This window comes from Leopardus geoffroyi, chromosome X (genome assembly GCF_018350155.1).
Source record: "Leopardus geoffroyi isolate Oge1 chromosome X, O.geoffroyi_Oge1_pat1.0, whole genome shotgun sequence".
Lineage (NCBI taxonomy): Eukaryota > Metazoa > Chordata > Mammalia > Carnivora > Felidae > Leopardus > Leopardus geoffroyi.
In genome coordinates this window covers 13276847-13298196 of record NC_059343.1, presented here as the reverse complement: position 1 = coordinate 13298196, position 21350 = coordinate 13276847, and the positions used below count along the sequence as shown (strand labels likewise).

General features: G+C 39.7%; 1 protein-coding gene across 3 annotated transcripts in view; it reads right to left on the bottom strand.

The window, feature by feature from the left end:
- TXLNG (taxilin gamma) overlaps positions 1–21350 on the bottom strand; it is a 54952-nt gene that overhangs the window by 13941 nt on the left and 19661 nt on the right. For 2 of the 3 annotated variants that reach the window (XM_045472415.1, XM_045472414.1), the window contains exons 2-6: positions 13801–14104; positions 10431–10522; positions 5668–5838; positions 4263–4457; positions 719–838 (exon numbers count right to left, since the gene is read on the bottom strand). In XM_045472415.1, the coding sequence (XP_045328371.1) occupies positions 719–838; positions 4263–4457; positions 5668–5838; positions 10431–10522; positions 13801–14104 (882 nt within the window). The remainder of the gene's footprint in view (positions 1–718; positions 839–4262; positions 4458–5667; positions 5839–10430; positions 10523–13800; positions 14105–21350) is intronic. The other variant, XM_045472416.1, reaches the window with a different exon arrangement.

Sequence of the window (21350 nt, the reverse complement as noted above, 5' to 3'; positions counted from 1 at the left end):
AGGCTCACACTCAACACGGTAAGTTCACACAATGAGGGGCACTGACGAACCAAGTCTTCAGAGCAGGCTCGCCTCAACGCCTACGGTACTTCCGCAGAAGCTGGATGGAACAGTCCTCACTGCCATAATCATCTCCCAGTTGGTTGGTTGGTTTTGGTTAAGCATATAGAGTCGAATTTGCGTGTGTTAAATGTACATACCCAGTGAGATTCCATGGTATTCATAATTACTGACGGGAAATATAGTCTGAACATACACTCTGGGAACGATGCTGAGTGATTAGGTAGAGAGAATTCTGTTAAAATTTTATCAGAATATTATGCCAGAATAAGTAGACAAATAGTTTCCCTACTTTCAAGTTACTTATTTAAAGACAAAATATAACAATATATGAGACTAGTGTTCGGTAAGCTTGATATTAAACTGAACCGCTAAATACTGGTATAATTCTGGAACTTGGTGACTATTATTCTAAGCATGGAAAAGTCAAATGAGTGCAGGTCTTTCCACTAGTTGGTCTAAACTCTTCAGTGTATCTTCTGTATAAAAAATGGAAATAAAAGCCAAATGCGTTCTGAGACACACATGCCCTTCTCAATCTAGAACAAAAAACCAGTTAGCATGACCCGGGTGCCGTATTAAACGTAGAGTAAGTTTCAATGCTTCAAATGGCTTTGGTCCAATTTCGACAAATTTTTTGTTAAGAAAGAGAACTTACAAACTCTCTCTCTCTTTGATGTTTTTCATCAGCTTCTTTTATTAGCTGTGTCGTCTGCTGAAGCTTGGCATCCACAAGCTGCTGCTGTAACTCCTTATGTTTGAACACTTTATCAATATGCTATGGGAGAAGTAAGATTTCTTCCATCACTTAATGAAACAGGAACACAATGATGGGGCAACAACACAAGTTACGATACCACGCTCACAATCACCCTGCTCTTCCACCACAGCTGAGGACACCGGGTCCATGCGCTTGGAGAAGCGTGTGCCTTACATCACACTGCAGACCCTCCCACACTTGCAGGAAAGGAGCCTTCTGGCTACTACCCTGTACCCCTTCCCTTTGGAGTTGGGCTGTCGAGGAGCCTCATCAGCCACACACCTGTACTTCCTATTTCTGCCCTATGATGAAAACGAGGCTTAAAGTGTATCAAGAAAAATACGGATAAAGAGATCAAACTGTTAACGCCGTGCATCGTACACATAATTCCTAGGTATTTTTCTCCGCAAATCTTAAATTTCCCCAAATTTCTCAGATGGAGGCAGCACGCTGTGACGTGGCCCCGGTCAAATTCTGGCTAGTGTGTGGCCCTGGACAAATCTCTCCGTTGCCAAATCTCTGTTCCCTCCTCTAAGCGGGGAGAACCACACTCTGCGGCAGAATTGTAAGACCCGGTGCAATGGTTACACTACGTAAGGTGCTTGGTGCCTAGCACATACTAAAATTTGGTAAAAGGTTGCTATGGTTTCCAAATGAAATTGTCAGGTGGTTATTTATGTACAATAAAGTCATCAAAACATCCCTTCTCAGATGCAGAAAGAGTAACTCTTCCTGACCAAAGAACGTCTGATTATATTCAAAATAAGGAAGTCTCACACGTAATGTGATTTAAACATACAGAATTTTCAAGTGTTCTACATCTATAATGTGGCAGACTGTCATATTAAACAAAACTAAAAGAGTAATTTTAAGAAAATTGAGGGGTTTATAATCTAATACAAAATTTATTCTCTAAGACAAAAAAGTTCCTTCGATAAACCCCTTAAGAGGAAAAAGAGTTGGGGCGCCTGGGTGGCTCAGTCAGTTAAGCATTGGACTTTGGCTCAGGTCATGATCTCGCGGTTCTTGGGTTCGAGCCCCGCATCGGGCTCTGTGCTAACAACTCAGAGCCTGGAGTCTGCTTTCGATTTGGTCTCTCCGTCTCTCTCTCTCTGCTCCTCCCCCGCTTGCAGTCTGCCCCCCTCTCTCTCTCCCTCAAAAAATAAACATTAAAAAAAATTTTTTTTAAGTAAAAAAATTTTTACAAAAAGGAAAAAGAGTGAAAAGGAAATCTTCATGTTACAGACTTGAGACCTATCAACCAGTGAAACAGACTTTATTTAGACCTTGATTCAAATAGCTTAAAAGGGGGGTGGGGGGCATGGGGGAACCACAGAAATTGAATAATGACTCAATATTAAATGTTAAGTAATTGTTTTAATTCTCTTAGGTATGAAAATGATATTGTGGTTGTGCTTGAAAAAAGCATCCCCTGGGGCATCTGGCTGGCTCAGTCTGTTGAGCATCCGACTTCAACTCAGGTCACGATCTCACACTTGACAGGTTTGAGCCCTGCTTTGGGCTCTATGCCGGCAGCTCAGAGCCTGGAGCCTGCTGTCTCCTCCTCTCTCTGCCCCTGCCCTGCTCGCACTCTGTCTCTCTCTCTCAAAAATAAACAAACGTTTAAAAAAATAAAAAAAAAAAAAGCATCCCTGGTCTTTTTTGAGGTACACCGTCAAATACATATGAATGGAATAAACAGGACACCTTGAAGTTGTGTCAAAATAATCCAGGGCAAGGTGATGGGAATAAAGCTGAAACTATGGTTTCACCTGCTGAAACCAGGTAATATACTCTCTACCGTTAAGTGTGTAATTCTCCATTAACAACAACAACAACAAAAAGCAAAATGCAGAGAGAGTGATTAAAAAGAAATTCTTTTAGGGGTGCCTGGGTGGCTCAGTAGGTTAAACATGTGACTTCGGCTCAGGTAGTGATCTCACAGCTTGTGACCTTGAGCCCCACATCGGGCTCTGTGCTGTCACCACTGAGCCTGCGTTGGATCCTCTCTCTCTGCCTCTCCCCTGCTTGTACTCTCTCAAAAATAAACATTTAAAAAAGAAAAAAAAAAAAAAAAACAGAAACAAAAATCTTTTAAATGACAGCTTCTGAAGGGCTGAAAGTAAGTTAATATGATCTAAAATTTTGCCTTCAAAACTGGATAAAGTGACCCACAGAGGTGCTCATCTTATTATTTAATGTTAATCAGCTATTTTAATCTACTTGTTTGTGTAGGGCTACAACACACACAGAAGCACATTTCCCTAACTTCAAAGGCTTTTCAAAGGCTTTCTAAAAGCCTGATGCCTCTAGTCCTGCCCATTTGACCTCCAAAAGTAAGGAACCTTAGAAAACAAGCCATCGCCTACTTGCTTTTAACACAAACAGCACCTGTGAACTTCCTGACTAGCTTGAAAAAGTCTTAGCTGGAGGCCAATGATCAAGATCAGCAGGCATGGATCCTTCCAGTCAATTTTTTACTTTAATGGGTAGGAGAGTTGAGAAATAGGTTCTTTCTTATCCTCTCACATAGTATAAAGCCCCCATTTGAAAAGAAATGTGAGCGGTGCCTGGGTGGCTCAGTGGGTTAAGCGTCCGACTTTGGCTCAGGTCATGGTCTCACAATTCATGGGTTCGAGCCCTACATCGGGCTCTGTGCTGACAACTCAGAGCCTGGAGCCAGCTTCAGATTCTGTCTGTCTGTCTGTCTCTCTGCCCCTCCCCCCTCACACTCTCTCCACAATGAATGTTGAAAAAAATTTTAATAAAATAAAATAAATAAAATAAAAAGAAATGTGAGGGGCGCCTGGGTGGCTCAGTCAGTTGAGCGTCCGACTTTGGCTCAGGTCATGATCTCATGGTCTGTGAATTCAAGCCCCGCGTCGGGCTCTGTGCTGACAGCTCAGGGCCTGGAGCTTGTTTTGGATTCTGTCTCCCTCTCTCTCTGCGCGTCCCCCGCTCACGCTCTCTCTCTTTCTCTCCTTCAAAAATAAATAAAACATTAAAAAAAAATTAAAAAAAAAAAAAAAAAAAGAAATGTGAAACACAGGTGTAATACGGTGGTAATATAGACTGTCCAGATTGTCACATATATCTGAGTTACAGCATATTTGGAGGCCAAATATTTATTATTAGTCTAGATAAGGGGAAAAACCTGCATGCTAAAAACACAATCTTCTAGTATTACATGGAAGTCAAGTAGTACTTAACACGTCTCCAAGAAATTGCCTCACCTCCCCGAATCCATGGACTCTCCACTATCTAAGTGATGGTCCCCAAGACTCCTGTTCCCATGGTGGTTGAGCTTCTCCCATGAAATGTCCGGCTCCCCCTATGCATACAGAAGTCCCTAAACCTCCTGTGATGGCAGTTTTCCTTCAGTCGTGAATGGTGAAAAATCCTTGCTGATAATGAGCTGTCTACACCCAGAAAATGGCTTTACCTCCTCTCTCAGTGCGTACTGTTCGATGAGCTTCTTAAGCTTCTCTCCCAGTTCGATGTTTTCCTGGCGGAGCTTGGCGTTGTGTATGTCATGTTGTTCGAGCTGTGCTTGGATTTCATTTAAAGTAATTTGGAAGTGTGCGGTGGCTTCCTTACGTCTTTCTTCCTCCTCTCGTGCCTGCTGCATGTTTTCTTCCTTATTATCCAAAATAAGTTCTGTTAATGGTATAGACCTATAGAGAAGATGCTCATAAAAGAAGCTGCTGCCACGGGGGTTCATTTATTGCTACCCTGAAGTATTCCTTCCCTGTATTTGTGACCAGAATGTTCTCATGTAATAAGCCAGCAGCTTTGCCTGAGTAGATAGAATAATTCGCTGTACTGAAAGCTAAGTAAGGAGCTGCTTCCCCACACAGCCAGCTCCCTCCACCCTCCCGGCCAGTTACACAGCAGTATCTGAAACCAGCCTGCCGAGAGACTCCTCCTTGCAGCTTACCTTCTTGGTTACACTACTCCCTAGAAGCCGAGGGACAAAAGAAACCTGTATCTTAAAAAGCTTACTTTCAACACTTGCTAAGATACAAGTGTTAAAAGACTTCTATATGTCTAAACAGCTATCAGTCCAATCAAAATGTTGATTTGCTACAAGAAAAACATACCTACTTTAATGATTATGTAAATACAAGGATTCAAAAGCCAAAAAAACTAACAGCTCCCACAGTAGGTGAAGATCCATTTCCTGAGTGCAACTATATTCTAGGGCCTTGGGCATTTGCTGTGCTGGGGCAGTTTGATGAGAGATCCTGCTTAGTCAAAATCGTACCAAAGCTGTACATGAGGGCAGGCCTGCCTCTCCATGTCTCTGGCTCTTTTTCCTTCTTCCCCTGCTGGCACCAATTCATCTTTGGGTACCTGCTCCGTCTTCCTTTATATTCAGCCAAGATTTGAGCGCTATTCTAAAAGTACTTAGCAGCTGGGTGGGGGGGAGGCAAGGGTGGTTTGGCAATGTAGCTGATTAATAGCCCTTAAGGAGCTCGGCAGGTGTTTTCCCTTCCCAGGCTCAGTCTCTGCCTCAACTGTTTCTCCTCAGCTTCTCATTTCACTTCAACTTTTCCTACGTGGTAATTAACTACATCAGTGCTCAGCAGAAAACTTGCAGCTCTGAGCTTCCTAAGCCACGACTCCAGGCAGGAAAGCTGTCGTCTAAATATCAATCTCAATTAGATTCCCCATGACCAGGTATGAGGTTCATTAAGAAGCATCAGGCCAAGCAAAACAGTAGAATGTGGCTGGTATCTGTCTCCAGGCAGAGAGAAGCATTTATTTTAAATATGTACACAGTAATTATAAAGCAAGCTACGTCAGGGTCAGTACCCCTTGAAAAACAGAAAACTTAACCAACTAACCTTTAATGTCTTATTGTGACGCTGAAGTTCCCGGCAAAGAGACTCTAGTTTGCTTCTTGCCAAGATAGCCTTGCTGTGCTCACTCTGCAAATGAACTTTCTCTTTCACGATCTGGGCTTGTTTCTTCTGCAAAATCTTCATTTGCTTCTGAACATTCCTGCTTTCCTCCAGCTAAAATTAATAAGCACTTTACAATTAGGAAGTACAATGAAAACCTTTGATTTATGGCTGGAGGAAATACAGTAAGAACTATGGAACACATTTTCAAACACCAAATATTGTAGTACAAGATTTTCTTTAAATTATTTTTGTGTCATGCTACTCTGCCAACCTTGTCTCTCTTCCAGTTGTGATAGGAGAATAAGCAAATAATTTAGGGTAGGGAAAAAAATACATCTTTTTTTTTTTTTTTTAAGTAAACTCTCCCCCCAACATGGGGACTCAAAGTCACAACCCTGAGATCAAGAGTCTTAGGCTCCACCCACTGGGCCAGCCAGGCACCCCTTAATCTAATTTTATTAAAAATTTTTAAATGTTTTTGGAAAAACTTTAGAAACCAACACCATCGAGTTTTACTTTTCTGAAAAATACACACGAGCTACTCTACTGAAATGGTTACCCAAATTAGAACAAGCAGCACTCAGGATTTTTTGTGAGTGAGAGGGGAACTGCTGCAATTTTGGGTTTGGAGCAAATGAGTCTATTTCAAGGTTCAATCAACACTAACAGATAAGATAGCAGCCTTACGAACCTTTCACAGAAGGAAATGATGCAGTCAATTTCAAGAGCAAGAGCGACACCTTGTGGCCTATCAAAACATACCAAGCATCCTTACAGGCCATAGGCTTACAGCTATTAAAAACAACCTTAGAGAAATTCCTCCAGGAAAAATAATTTTCTTTTTGTAAAATCCTTTGCAAAGTAGATGGACTGTGGGCCGTGACAGTTCCAAGAAGCTTCCAGTCTGCACACACTATCTGTAACTCCACCGTGAGCTGGAAACTCCCCCTGCCCTTCTGGACTCAAGGTAATCACAATCCTGAATCCTGGGCTCACAATTCCTTTGCTCTCCCCTCTTTATCTCATCTGTGTGTGGTCCTTAAAGAATCGTTTTGACTTTGTTATGGCTAGTACAACTGATGTGAATTTTTCATTTTCTTGAATTTAAATTAATTTAAGCTTAAATAGCTACACGTAGCTAATGGCTGCCCCATTTTGGACAGCACAGCTGTAGATTAGATTGCTGGAACTCATCCAAATTGTCTGCCAGATCAGGGAGCAGCAAACCTTTTCTGTAAATGGCCAAAAGTAAGTATTTTAGGCTTTGTGGGCCACATACTGTGTCTGTTGTGTCATTTTCTTTTTTTAAACACTTTAAAAATGTAAAACCATTCTTAGCTATGGGCAGTACAAAAACTGGCCTTGCCAGATTTGGCCCACTGGTCACATTCCACTTAAAAATATACCACACACAACATATTTGATCCATTCTCAAGGCAATGGGCATTTGGGTTGTTTCCAGACTTTATTACTTACAATGATATGAACACTGCCCTATGTGTTTCCTGGTAGACACATGCAAGAATTTCTCTGGGTGCAAACCCAGGAGTGGGACTGCTAGGCAGTGATTAATGGTCTATTTCACAAGACAATGCCAAACTGTTTTCCAGAGTGGCTGGCAAATTTATTCTCCCATCAGCGATTTATAAGAGGTTCATGTAGATATAGATGCACATCCTCTCCAAAACTAAGTACAACCAGAATTCTTAAATTTATGCCACTACAATGGACATAAAATCGCATCTCACTGTGGTCCAGATTTGCATTTCCCTGATCACTAATAAAGTTGAACATCTCTTTATATGTCTATGTACTTTTATGTTAAGGCAGATCTTTGAATCTTCATGTTTTTCCACTTCTACAAAATGCCTCTTAAATGTCTCTTGCCCAGTTTTCCATCGGGTTATTTGTCCTTTTTGTATTCATTTGTAGGTATTCCTTAGATAGCCTTGAAACTACATATTCTGTTGGTTGGAAATATATTCTTCCCAATTTTTTAATGTCTTTTGCTGAACAGTAAGTTAATTTTAACACAGCCAATTTTTGTAATCCTGTCTCTGATAGTGCTTTTTGTAAGAAATCCTTCCGTTAACCCCAATTTAGGAAAATATTCGCTTATTATCTAAATCTAAATATCTAAAATTATTCAAGCTTAATTTTTGGCATTTAAAATCCTTAACCCATTTGGAACTAATCATCGTGTATGGTGTCTAAGAACCTAATTTCTTTCCTATAAGGATATACACTTTTTTTTGAAGTAATCTCTATACCCAATGTGGGGCTCAAACTCGCCGCCCCAAGATCAAGAGTCACATGCCCGATGGACTGAGCCAGCCAGGCAACCGAGGATATATACTTTTCAAATTCCATCTACTTCAGGAGGATGGCGATTCTCCCCCAAATGCACCAACAGATTCCATGAAATGCTCTTCAAAATCCCCAACTGGTGTTTCTTCCCCCAATTTTCCCCAATAAGTTGAACTTAGAATTTTATATAAAGAGCCAAGAGTAGCCAAGATACTTCTGGCAAAAAGAGTAATAAGAAGGATACATACAACACCTATGCCACCAGATATCAAGATTTATTATCCCACTATAATAATCTACACAAACTGACTAAGGAATGGGAAAGAATAGCACTATAACAAGTACTTAAGAATCGTGTTGTAAGGGGCGCCTGGGTGGCTCAGTCGGTTAAGCGTCTGACTTCGGCTCGGGTCATGATCTCACAGTTCGTGAGTTCCAGCCCCGCATCGGGCTCTATGCTGACAGCTCAGAGCCTGGAGCCTGCTTCAGATCCTGTGTCTTCCTCTCTGTCTCTCTCTCAAAAAAAGAATCGTGTTACCAGCCTAAGGGTATCCACACTTAGCAAGTGAAATGTGAGGATTTCGTGAACCTATGCTATCTGGTAAATTGTGGAGGCCACAAGGTCTCCCCAATGGACAATACCGATTGCAGTGCAACACGCCACTCTACCTGCTCTGCCTTTTCTATTCATCCATGCCACGGGCATCAGTGATGGCAGATAATGCCGCCCCCTAAAGGGCAGAGGACAGTGATGGCAAAAGGGAAGGTCTCTAATCCTTAGGAAAAGGCTACTCCATTCACGGTCTCACTGCTATATAGCCTATATACCTTTTAAAAGAAATGAGTGTTGTTTCAACAAATAAAACTTCAGTACATTTCCTGTAAACAGTACACACCTCATCCTTCATAAATTCAGCACAAATATAAGTCAGGTTACTCACTAGGCCAATCTCCAATGTGTTACGCATCCTGAAATGAATGCAGCTATCATTACTGGTACTTAAAAAAATAACCATACCCACCTCCACACACACAAAAGCCACAAATAAAAACACCATAGACCCCTGCTACTTGAAGTGTGATCTCAGGGTTAACGGCATTAACATCATCACCAGCTGGGAGTTTGTTAAAATACAGACTCTCAGGCCCAAACCTGGACCCAGTGAATCAGAATGTGCCTTTTAACAGAAGTTCCAATGACATGCGTGAATCTGAGAAGAACTGCCGTAGGCGACTATTTGTCCTTTCTTCTTCTAACTTATTCACGGCAGTCTGCCATCGTCACAATACTGGGGCAAGTAGCTAACCCTCTACACTGCTTTTTCTCTTTTCCCTTTTTTGACCTTGTCTTCTTTTCCCATCACTTCTCGCAGGATTCTCATGCGGATGCAACCAACAGCGACTGTCTTCTGCAGACGGAAGCATTCCTTTCCTGAAGCCAGCAATCTGAACACACTGTGTTTTCTGCCATCTTTGCATCTGTGACTGTTCTGGGCCATTTATACTGTCACACAAGGTTTCCTGTTGCTCTGAATAGAAGGTGCTAGGCTGCCGAATGCCAGCTACGTGGGGGAATACACACACCCCTTTATAAATCAAGGGAGAGTAACTAGAATTCTTTGAGTAATAAAACAATTCGTTTTTAGAGCTGGTCAATGACAAAAAGTACTATTTATGACATGTAACAACTGCTTTAACAATAGATGAAAATGCATAAAAACTGTCAATAGTTCACACTAGTTTTACAAAAGGCATTACTTTTAGCATTTATATTACAACTACTCACTCTAAAAGTTTCCCACAACCCTTACTTCAAAGGGTTCTGACTTCCCTATTCTTCAACTTAAACAGGATGGCAGAGTTTTCATGTTGAGACTGCTTTCAAAAATTTAAAAAGAGAACTAATGCTACTTGAAATAACATAGGCACAGAACAAATGAGGTCAGTGTCTTTCGAAGATGGAAAAAGAAATCTCTGGCACACAGATGTGAAATAAAGATTTCCTGAGACAGTATTGTTTTAGTAGACTATTTCATCTAATTCACAATTTCATTTACAATGGGTAGAGCCTTTATCTCTAGAATTCCCTTGGGAAAAGTTAAGTACAGGAACCACTACACCCCAACTAGCATCTAAAGCATCACAACACAGTGCTTCTAAGTCAGCCTTTTCATTCCTAAAACTGAGTTTTAAAAAATCTATGCTGTATCTTAGCATTACAATGTTCTATATGTATCACCTTATAAAATGAAGTCATACAAGCAACAAAAAGCCCCAAGAAACGACAGTCTCCTCTTCAATTTTGGAATACAATGTGTTACATCTAAAGCTACATCAAGTACGTACATATTTTGCTGTATTTCATATGAACCTTACTACCTTTATTTAATACTCACAAGATCAGCATATTTCTTACAGAGAGCTGCCAGTTTCTCTTCTGGAGTTGAAAGGGTGTTTAGGGCTTGCATCAATAATAAAACTTCTTTTCCTGATGATTAACAAGATAAGAAATAAGTCCCAGAAGAGTGAGATCAAACTTAACCTGTAAATTCTATGGAACACTTCCTATGTTCTGATAGCCATAGTGAAATAATTTGTGCCTACAACCAGAAGTAAGATTTACCAGCTAAATTAAGAAAGTTATTTTTAAGTTCTGGATTAGCACGCAACCCCCACCTCCCCCAAATTTCTTCATTCACTAATACCGCTAGCTATTTGTAAGAACTCTTGCTGACGGCTTAAAAATTCCCTTGCTTAACCATTGGTGTCCAAGTTAAGACAAAGGGCAAGTTACAAAGGGCAGAATATTTTTAAAAGCTTCCTCACCAAGTACAAATATAGAAGCAAGTTCAAAAGAAATTTCAGTTGGTACTTTCTATCTCAGATGCACATAATCACTTGTGACATATATCTTTTCCATGAGCAATTAAAATAACTTCTGATGATTTAGTAAAAGCACATTCCATGTGTTAACCAAGTTTAGTGTATATAAAAGAATGTCATCATAACTTCTTTTCCCCATGAGAGGCACTAAAAACAGTAATTTTAAAACTTTTTGGCAGGGAGAAGCAGGTGGCTGAGATAGAGGACAAATGGTCTTTCAAAATAAGTGGTAATGTTTTATTTTTAAAATCTTTTTTTTAATGTTTATTTATTTTTGAGAGAGAGAGAGACAGAGCATGAGTAGGAGAGGAGCAGAGAGAGAGGGAGACACAAAATCCAAAGCAGGGTCCAGGCTCTGAGCTGTCAGCACAGAGCCCGACACGGGGCTCGAACCCATGAACCATGAGATCATGACCTGAGCCGAAGTTGGATGCTTAACCAACTGACCCACCCAGGCTCCCCTGTAATGTTTTATTTTTTAAAAAACCATTCTTATTTTTAAAAATGTTTTCTCTTATATGTAGGATATTTCATTTAGAAATATATGTGTGTGTGTGTGTGTTTTTTTAAGTTCATTTTATTTGAGAGAGCGAGCGAGCAAGCAAGCGAGCATGTATATGTGCTCACGGGAGGAGCAGTGAGAGGGGGAGAGAGAGAATCCCAAGCAGTCTCTGCACTGTCAGCACAGAGCCCGATGTGGGGCTTCAACTCATGAACCATGAGATCATGACCTGAGCTGAAATCAAGAGTCCTATGCTTAACCAACTGAGCCACCCAGGAGCCCCTAGAAATATATATTAAAATGACTCTGTTATGTGGTATAAAGACTGCTATGAAGAAAAAAATGACTTTGGGGCACCTGGGTGGCTCAGTCGGTTGAGCGTCCAAGTTCAGCTCAGGTCATGATCTCACAGTCTGTGAGTTCAAGCCCCACGTCAGGCTCTGTGCTGACAGCTCAGAGCCTGGAGCCTGCTTCAGAATCTGTGATTCCCTCTCTCTCTGTCCCTCCCTTGCTCATGGTCTGTCCCTGTCTCTGTCTCTGTCTCTCAGAAATAAACAAACATTAAAAAAAATTTTTTTTAAAGAAAAAATGACTTCAAAATGGAACACCTTCCTATCCACAATACCAAAACCTCTCATTCACAGCCCAAGGCCAGTAAGAATTTTAAGAGATGACTAAACATGATTATTAAATAGGATTAGAAGTAGCCATAATATAACCTGCAATTTTTAATCAAGATTTAAAAACCCATACTCCATCTGGGTTTTCTTATTTTTTGTTTTTTTTTGAGATAAAATTCACATACCATAAAAACCACCCCTTTATTTTTTAAACCAATCTCTCCACTCAACATGAGGCTAAAACTCACAACAATGAGATCAAGAGTCACATGCTCTACCGACTGAGCCAGTCAGGCACCCCAAAATTCACCCTTTTAAAAGTGTACAACTGAGTGCATTCACAAAGTTATGCAACCATCACCACTGCTTAATTCCAGAACATTTTCATCACCCCAAAAAGCAGCCCCATATCCGTTAACAGTCATTCCCTCTCGCTCCCACTCTAAGACCCTGGCAACCACAATTCCACTTTCTGTCTCCACAGACTTGCCAATTTTGAACGTTTCATATAAAATGGAAACCTATCATATGGACTTTTGTGTCCGGTTCCTTTCATTTAGCACATTTTCGACATTCACCCATGTAGGATGTTATCAGTACTTCATTCCTTTTTAGAACTGAATAATATTCCCCTGTACAGATTCACATTTTATTTATCCATTCATCAGCTGGTGGATAACGGTATTGTTTCAACTTTTTGGCTATTATGAAAAAAGCTGCCATGAATCCTCGTGTACACGTTTTTGTATGGACATGTGCTTTCAACCTTTTTGGGTACATACTTAAATGTTGAATTCTGGGTCACATGGTAACATTATGTGTAACTTTTTAAGACTCCATCTGCTTTCACACAAATAACTGGGGCTGCCAATTTTGAAGAAATTTATTTGTAAGGAATTAAAATTATTTGTCTTTCTATAATAATTTTTAGGTTTTCCAAGTTGGCAGAAAATGGATTTAATAAGGATAATTCAGGGCGCCTGGGTGGCTCAGTTGGTTAAGTGTCCAACTCTTGATTTCAGCTCAGGTCATGACCTCATGGTTTTTTGAGTTTGAGCCCTGGATGGGCTCTGTGCTGACAGCACAGAGCCTGCCTGAGATTCTCCCTCTTTCTCTGCTCCTCCCTCCCTCTCTCACTCTTTCTCTCTCTAAATAAACTTAAAAAATATATAAGGATAATTCTATGGAGAAAACCATACAAATCTAACACTATTAATCTTAGGTATAGTAGGTATAAAAAACTTAGGGGCAATAAGTAAAGCTAAAATAAAAGGGGATTTCGGATTTCCTAACAAGATTTGATGCATTACCTTTTTAGCCCTAAATCTCAAACACAGCAGGAAAAAGAAAACATACCCTTGAAAGCCAGTCTTAACCCACTTTCTGAACTCCAGACATTGTTTTCTCTAAAGTTATAGGAGGAGTTTTCAAAAAAAATCAAATAAATATACAGTTTTCACAGTAAATTCCAGTCAGACTCCATTACAGATGCAAAAAGGTAAGTCAAATACTACTTCTGTCAAGTTGGCCCCAAATTTTGTCAAGAAAGCCTATTCTTGATTATTTAGGGAAAACAATTTCCTGCTCTTTGTCTCCTACACAAAAGGCAGCAGATACAGACTGACTCCACTGCAGACAAGAGTTGTGTTAGCTAAATATGTGTCTCAACACCAGCCATGTTCAAGATCACCTGCACTGAAGAAAGCAGAAGTAAAAAGAGCAGCATGTGAAAATGCCCAATCACGGAGCACAGATTATTACCTAATGTTTTCTCTTTGTTTCTGTTGCATTCTGAATCTTGCTGACCGTCAGGGGGATCTGTTCGAGCCTCTCGCCCAGGAATTTCCTCCCTCGATTCTTGTGTACAGTATGCTGGGCTCATCAAACTCCTGTTCCTTGTAATAAAATCACTGCCTTCATCCTCTTCCAATGAATGCTTGTTACTCGTACCACCACAATTTGAGTCTTGATGTTGAAGAATATCATTTGATTGAGAGTTGCGCAACATGTCTGCTTTCACCCCTAACCCACACATTCCAGCTTCTTCCATCGTGCCAATCACAAACTAGACAGAAGGAGGAAAAAAGATGGAAGAGGGGTTATATCAAATGTAATCAATGTTTACATCCAACGACATACCATAGGTTGACAGCTTTTTTTGTTTCTTACTGATTTGTAAAACTGATATAAACATGGTAATTTCTAAGTTTCATAGACAGGTGATGTAACTATAAAGTATAAGAAAATTAAAGTTAAAGTAAATCACACAACTAAGTGGTACCAAAAGAAGTGAGAAATGACATTTAGTTGTAAATCTAAACTTAGCTCCACATAAAAATTCACTACTTAAAATAATTAGCATCTTAGAAGTGAAATTCTCCCAAGTTAGTGACCATTAATTATCCTGGTCTTATCCTTGATGAGATGGTGCAGCAGAGATGGCTCACCAGCTATCCAGCAAACACCCATGCTCCTCCAATATCCTGTGGAGCTGGCACTACTGGACAAATGTCCGCCTGGGACTACGTTGCCCAGGCCCCCATATGTAAGTGGAACTCCCATGTGAAGTTCCCACCAATAGAATATTAAGACCAAGTAAAGACTGTCCCTTCTGCAACAAGACTTTTATTCTTAGAAGCACACGTTCTTTCCCCATCATCTCTTCCCCACTCTGGCTGAATGCAGAGGTCTCCTACGCCCTGACAGATGGCACAGCCACAGGATGAAATCAGTGACAGTCTAGGCCCCTAAGTCCCATGTACTTACAAGGGAAGGCTGCCCTTCTTACAAAGAACACCCACACTGGATTAGAGGAGCATAAAAATAAATTTCTCTCACATTAAGCCACAGAAATTTTGAGAATAATGTTTTAAGCAACTATCCCTGCCCTAACAAATATAGACAGTAGGCATGGGAGAGAAGGCAGTATTCTAGTATTTTATTCTCAAATCAGTAAAATTTACCTTACTCTCTCTTCTATTCTATTGTTAACCCCATTCATTTATGGGATTCTCCCTCACCCCTTAACACTACTTGGTCATATGATGTGGCACAAATTTGAATTCTATACATTTCCTCTCTGTATGAAGGAGGGCATCTTCCTTTTTTTGAATAATACAATTGAGGGGTAGCTGTCTAGTAGTGTGTTTCTCTTATCACAAGTGGACAAAGGTTTACCTTCCAGTTAATAGGAGAGCAGAGACTTGTTATTTCAAGTTACAATAGTATTTCCAACTGAAGAATTAAAAATAATTTTTTTAAGTTTATGCATTTTGAGAGAGAGAGAAAATGTGTGCCCGTGGGGAGGGGCAGAGAGAGAGAGGGAGAGAATACCAAGCAGACTCCCCACTGTCAGCTGTCCACGTGGAGCTGACAGAAGGCTCAAACCCAGGAACCGTGAGATCACGACCTGAGCCGAAATCACGAGTTGGACACGTGACCAACTGAGCCATCCAGGCGCCCCTAAAAATAATTTAAAGTAGCAAAGTAGCAGGGGATAGGGAGATTATGGGAACTAAATCTTTTGTAACGTTGATCAATCAGGTACTGTGCTTTTGGAAGAACAAATTGGTACAGTCACTTTGAAAAACTGGCAAAATGGATACCTTTCAACCCAGTTAATTCTACTCCTAGGATTTTACCCAAGAGTGTACACGTGTGCAGCCAAAGGCCAAGAAAGTTTAAAACAGTGCTACTTGTAATTGCCTCAACATGGAATCAATCCAAATTTTTATCAACAGAAGGCATACACTGTACTATGCTCACGCCATCCAGCACCAGAACTACTTCTAGATGCAGTGACACAGGTAAGTCGCGTAGACCAAATGCTGTGCAGAAATCCATACTATAGGAAACCGTTTATATATAAAGTTCAAAAACAGGCAAGGTTAATCATTTGTGCTGGAAATCAAGTGGTTACCTTTGGGAGTAAGGTCTTCTGCGGTGCTTGGTAATATTCTATTTCTTGATCCAGATGGGGTAACACAGATGTTCACTTTATGAAAATACATTACACCTAAACATTTACAATTTGTGTACTTTATTGAAGTGAAACATACCTTCAGAAAAGTTTATTTTAAAAGGTGCAATTTAGGGACACCTGGGTGGCTCGGTTGGCTAAGCATCCAACTTCGGCTCAGGTCATGATCTCACGGTTCATGAGTTCAAGCCCCGCGTCGGACTCTGTGTTAATAGCTCAGAGCCTGGATCCTGCTTCTGATTCTGTGTATCTCCCCCCTCCTCTCTTTTTCTCTCTCTGTCCCTCTCCCGCTCGAACTCTCTCTCTCTCTCTCAAAAATAAACATTTAAAAAAAAATTTTAGAAGTGCAATTTGTATACTGTTCAAGAGTTATGAAGAACCAAAACATTTTCCTCTTGACAAAAAGATTAGAAACGTGCTTTAATCAAAAAGAATGAAATCTTGCCATTTGCAACAACATGGATGGAACTAGAGGATATTATGCTAAGCGAAATTAGAGAAAGACAAATATCATACGACTTCATTCATATGTGGAATTTAAGATGCAAAACAGATGAACATAAGGGAAGGGAAGCAAAAATAATATAAAAATGAGGACAAAAGATAAGAGACTCAAATACAGAGAACAAACTGAGGGTTGCTGGAGGGGTTGTGGGTGGGGGGGATGTGCTAAATGGGTAAGGGGCATTAAGGAAGACACTTGTTGGGATAACCACTGGGTATTACACATAGGGAATCAATCACTGGAATCTATTCCTGAAATCATTATTGTACTATATGCTAACTAACTTGGATGTAAATTTAAAAACAAATAAATAAAATTGAAAAAAAAGCAATGTGTTGCTTTCCATGATACTTTAAAAATAATGTACACATAATACTTTCATTTCTTAAAAAAAATTAATGCATTAAGGGGAAATGGGTTGTCTATTTTCAGAGTTATGGTTTGAAACCACACTCTAAGCCTAAATGCTTAGAAATACTGCAAAGACTCTTATATTCTTTTAAAAAAGGTTTAAAATTCACTTCCATGCATAATGCATTCTGTAGAATGACATTTCTCAAGTGTAACCCATAGGTATTAAATTTAAACTTAGAAGACATTCATGAAGTTTCAAGAAACATCTTTTGTTAAATTTCATTACTGCAGAAACCTGTAAAGCCACAAATCTGCCCAAATAACATACTACAGAAGTATTACTATCAAACTGAAATGTAAAGTGCTCATTTTAATGACACATTATACATAGAACTACTATTTCCACCTCTACTTTATATCAAATACTGAATTGCCATATACTATTGGGCACATGGATAATGTTAACAGATATCCTCTACACAAAAGCAGTACAGAGGAAAAATAATGAGTGCTATTAATATCATCTTTCCCAACTTTTAAAAAATAATTTTAAACCTGAAAACTATTAGCGTAAGAATGGGTTCAAGAAATCACAATATTGGTTTTATTTATTTTTTTAATATATGAAATTTATTGTCAAATTGGTTTCCATACAACACCCAGTGCTCATCCCAAAAGATGCCCTCTTCAATACCCATCACCTACCCTCCTCTCCCTCCCACCCCCCGTCAACCCTCAGTTTGTTCTCAGTTTTTAAGAGTCTCTTATGCTTTGGCCACAATATTGGTTTTAAATACTGATGAAAGTCTGTTAAAAGATAACTAAAATAGGGGCACCTGGGTGGCTCAGTTGGTTGAGTGTCCGACTTCGGCTCAGGTCATGATCTCACGGTTCGTGAGTTCGAGCCCCGCGTCAGGCTCTGTGCTGACAGCTCAGAGCCTGGAGCCTGCTTCAGATTCTGTGTCTCCCTCTCTCTCTGCCCCTCCCCGACTCATGCTCGCTCGCTCTGTCAAAAATGAATAAACGTTAAAAAAAAAAAATATGTGTAAAAGATAACTAAAATGGAAGACTGCTATATCTCTAACACATGATAGAAATTCTCAGAAGTGTAATAATAATAAAATCTACATAGTACCAGAAAATGTTTTGTTAAACCACACCAAAAATATGAGCAAGCAATTTGTTCAAAGAAGCGGGGGCAGGAATAATTTTCACCAAGGAAAACCTGAGGCCTCTTCTAGGATCAATTTTAATAAGGGTACCTGAGGAATGGAATTTGTCAATTTCTAGTGTTTCAGTTCTATTAGTGATTTTGCATAACCTTTATTGAGATATAATTCACATATATTTCACCAATTTAAAGTGTACAAGTCACTGGTTTTTAGTATATTCATAGAGTTGTGCAATCATCACTACAATCAATCTTAGAATACTTCTGTCACCTCAAAAAGAAACCCTCCCATTACCCCCAGCCTTAGGCAACTAATGCATGGTGTCTCTACAGATGTGGTTATTCTGAACAGTTCACATAAATAGAATCACATAATAATATGTGACCTTTTGTGTCTGGCTTCTTTCACAAAGCATTTCAAGGTTCATCCATGTTGGAGTATGTTATCTCTACTTCATTTTTCTTCATTGCCAAATAATATTCCATATAGTTTGGATATTCCACATTTATCCATTCATCAGTTGACAGGACATCTGGATTATTTCCAACTCTTGGCTATTATGAATAATTCTGTTACGAACATTAATGTACAAGTCTTTATGTGGACATACGTTTACATTTCTCCAGGGTATATACCTGGGGAGTGGAACTGCTAGGGTCATATGGTCACTCTGTTTAATCTTTTGAGGAACTGTTGACACTGTTTTTCTAAGTGCACCATTTTATATTCCCACCAGCAATGTGTAAGGGTTCCATTATTTCTACATCCTCGCCAACACTTGTTATTGTCTGTCCTTTTGACTATAGCCACTATAGTGTGAAGGTATCTCATCTAACGACTAATGATGTTGAGAATCTTCTCATGTAGTTATTGGCCATTTGTATACCTCCTTTAGACAAATGTTTATTCAGATCCTTCACCCATTTTTTTACCTGAGTTATCTGTAATTTTATTATTGAGTTGTAAGAGTTCTTTATATAGGAAAGACACAAGTCCCTTATCAGAGGTATGATTTGGAAGTATCTTCTATTACTGTTCTCTCGATTTTGGAGAAAAGGTGCAATATATTCACCAATTTCAAAATGTCATCAATGTAATTAAAAGTTACTCTGGCTTTCAGATTAAAAGCAATTACAACTATCAGAGACAGAAAAAAGTTTAAAGACTAGAAAGGCCAAAATGTTTACCTAACTCAAAATAATAGCTGGCAGCACGGAGCATAAATAAGGATGCGGATCTGCAGAGCACACAACCATCACATTCCACAGTGTCCTATTTCAACATTCTCTATTTTTAGTTAATACTACGTTGTTGTTTTTTTTGTTTTTCCAGACACGCCCCCTTCACCTCTCAACCGTCACACATATTACATTATCACTTATTTGGTATGCATATCCTCCTGTAGACAGCAAAAACTTATGCATAAAAGGTACTCAATTGCCAATTGATGGAGAGCACAAGGAGCCAAAATGGCTACTGAAAACAAGCCACAGAGAGTACCTAAACATTACTACACAACTTAGAGAAAAATACCACTATTACTACTTTAGAAGCAACACAGTATTACATGACAAAACTGGTGCAACTAATTTTGATATATTTTTCACATGTGCTAATGAAAGACTGACTTTGGCTCTAAAGATCTTTTTTGTTTATAAATAAGCCCAGGTCCAGCTGGACTCTTGAAATAGCAGGCCCCAATTTTTCCACCGTAAGGACGATTTGTTCAAGAACTTACTTGGGTTCTGCACTAGGCCATGGTATGAAGCAAATTCTTAGGCCAACTACTTTATTTATATTGTAAATTCTGTCTCAGCCTTCATCTGCTTAAGCAGAGACCTCTATATCATACAGCAAATACAAATTCCTACTCTGCTCTAATACCTATTCTGGATGCCTTTCCTTGGGGATCATCTCCTGTATAATCAATATCAGCAGCAGCTAGTACTTATACAGCAAATACTACATCTTGGCACTACTGTAAGCACTTTCCTATATTAACTACCTTAATCCTCACAATAATGTCACAAGAGAAGTACTATTATCTCCATTTTACAAATGAGCAAACTGACATGATAAAGTATCGTGCCAAAGGTTACAATTAGTAAATAGCAGGGCAAAGATATGAACCCTGGCAATCTGGTTTCTGAGTCCACGTGTTTAATCACAATGATATACTGCTTCATGACTACCCTATACAAACACCCTTATCCTGGCCTAGCCATCTTACAGATGTGTATTTAATAATGGGTAAAGACGCTCCCCAAATACTATGTATATAAAAAATTGCAAAACAGTACACACCAATTTTACATACATGCATGTACATTTATGTATGTGTATACATACACAAAGAAATTATTGGGAGAAGGAGCACCTGGCTGGCACAGTTAGTAGAGCATGTGACTCTTGATCTCAGGGTTTAAGTTCAAGCCTCATGTTGGGTGTAGAGATTACTTAAAAATAAAATTAAAAGAAAAAAAAAAGTGCCGGGAGGAAATACATCTATATATTAATAATGGTTATTTTTAAATAGTATAATTATGGGTAGTGCTTCTTTTTCCTTCACTATATTTTCTAGTATTACTACAGCCAATTTTTATTCCCATTGGAATTGAAAAAAATTCAAAAACTACTCATGCTAATAACACGGGAAGCATCATAGAACATATGTAAATGTTATTAAAACTTCTACACAAGTCATTTAAGATAAAAATTAATTTTGGGGGTGCATGGCTGACTTAGTCGGTTAAGTGTCCAACTTCAGCTCTGGTCATGATCTCATGGTTCATGGGTTCAAATCCTGCATCGGGCTCTACGCTGACAACACGTAGCCTGCTACAGATCCTTTGCCTCCCTCTCTCTGCCCCTCCCCAGCTCATGCATGCATGTGCGCACTCTCTCTCTCAAAAATAGACATTGGGGTGTCTGGGTGGCTCAGTAGGTTGAGCGTCCAACTTTGGCTCAGGTCAGGATCTCACACAGTTTGTGGGTTTGAGGCCCACGTCAGGCTCTGTGCTGACAGCCCAGAGCCCGCTGTGGATCCTCTGTCCAGCTCTCTCTATGCCCCTACCCCACTCTCTCTCTCAAAATAAATGAACTTTTAAAAATAAATAGGGGCGCCTGCTGGCTCAGTTGGTTTAAGCGTCCAACTTCAGCTCAGGTCATGAACTCGCAGTTCGGGAGATCAAGCCCTGCATCAGGCTCTGTGCTAAAAGCTCAAAGCCTGGAGCCTGCTTCGGATTCTGTGTCTCCCTCTCTCTCTGTTCCTCACCTGCTTGCACTCTGTCTCTCTCTCAAA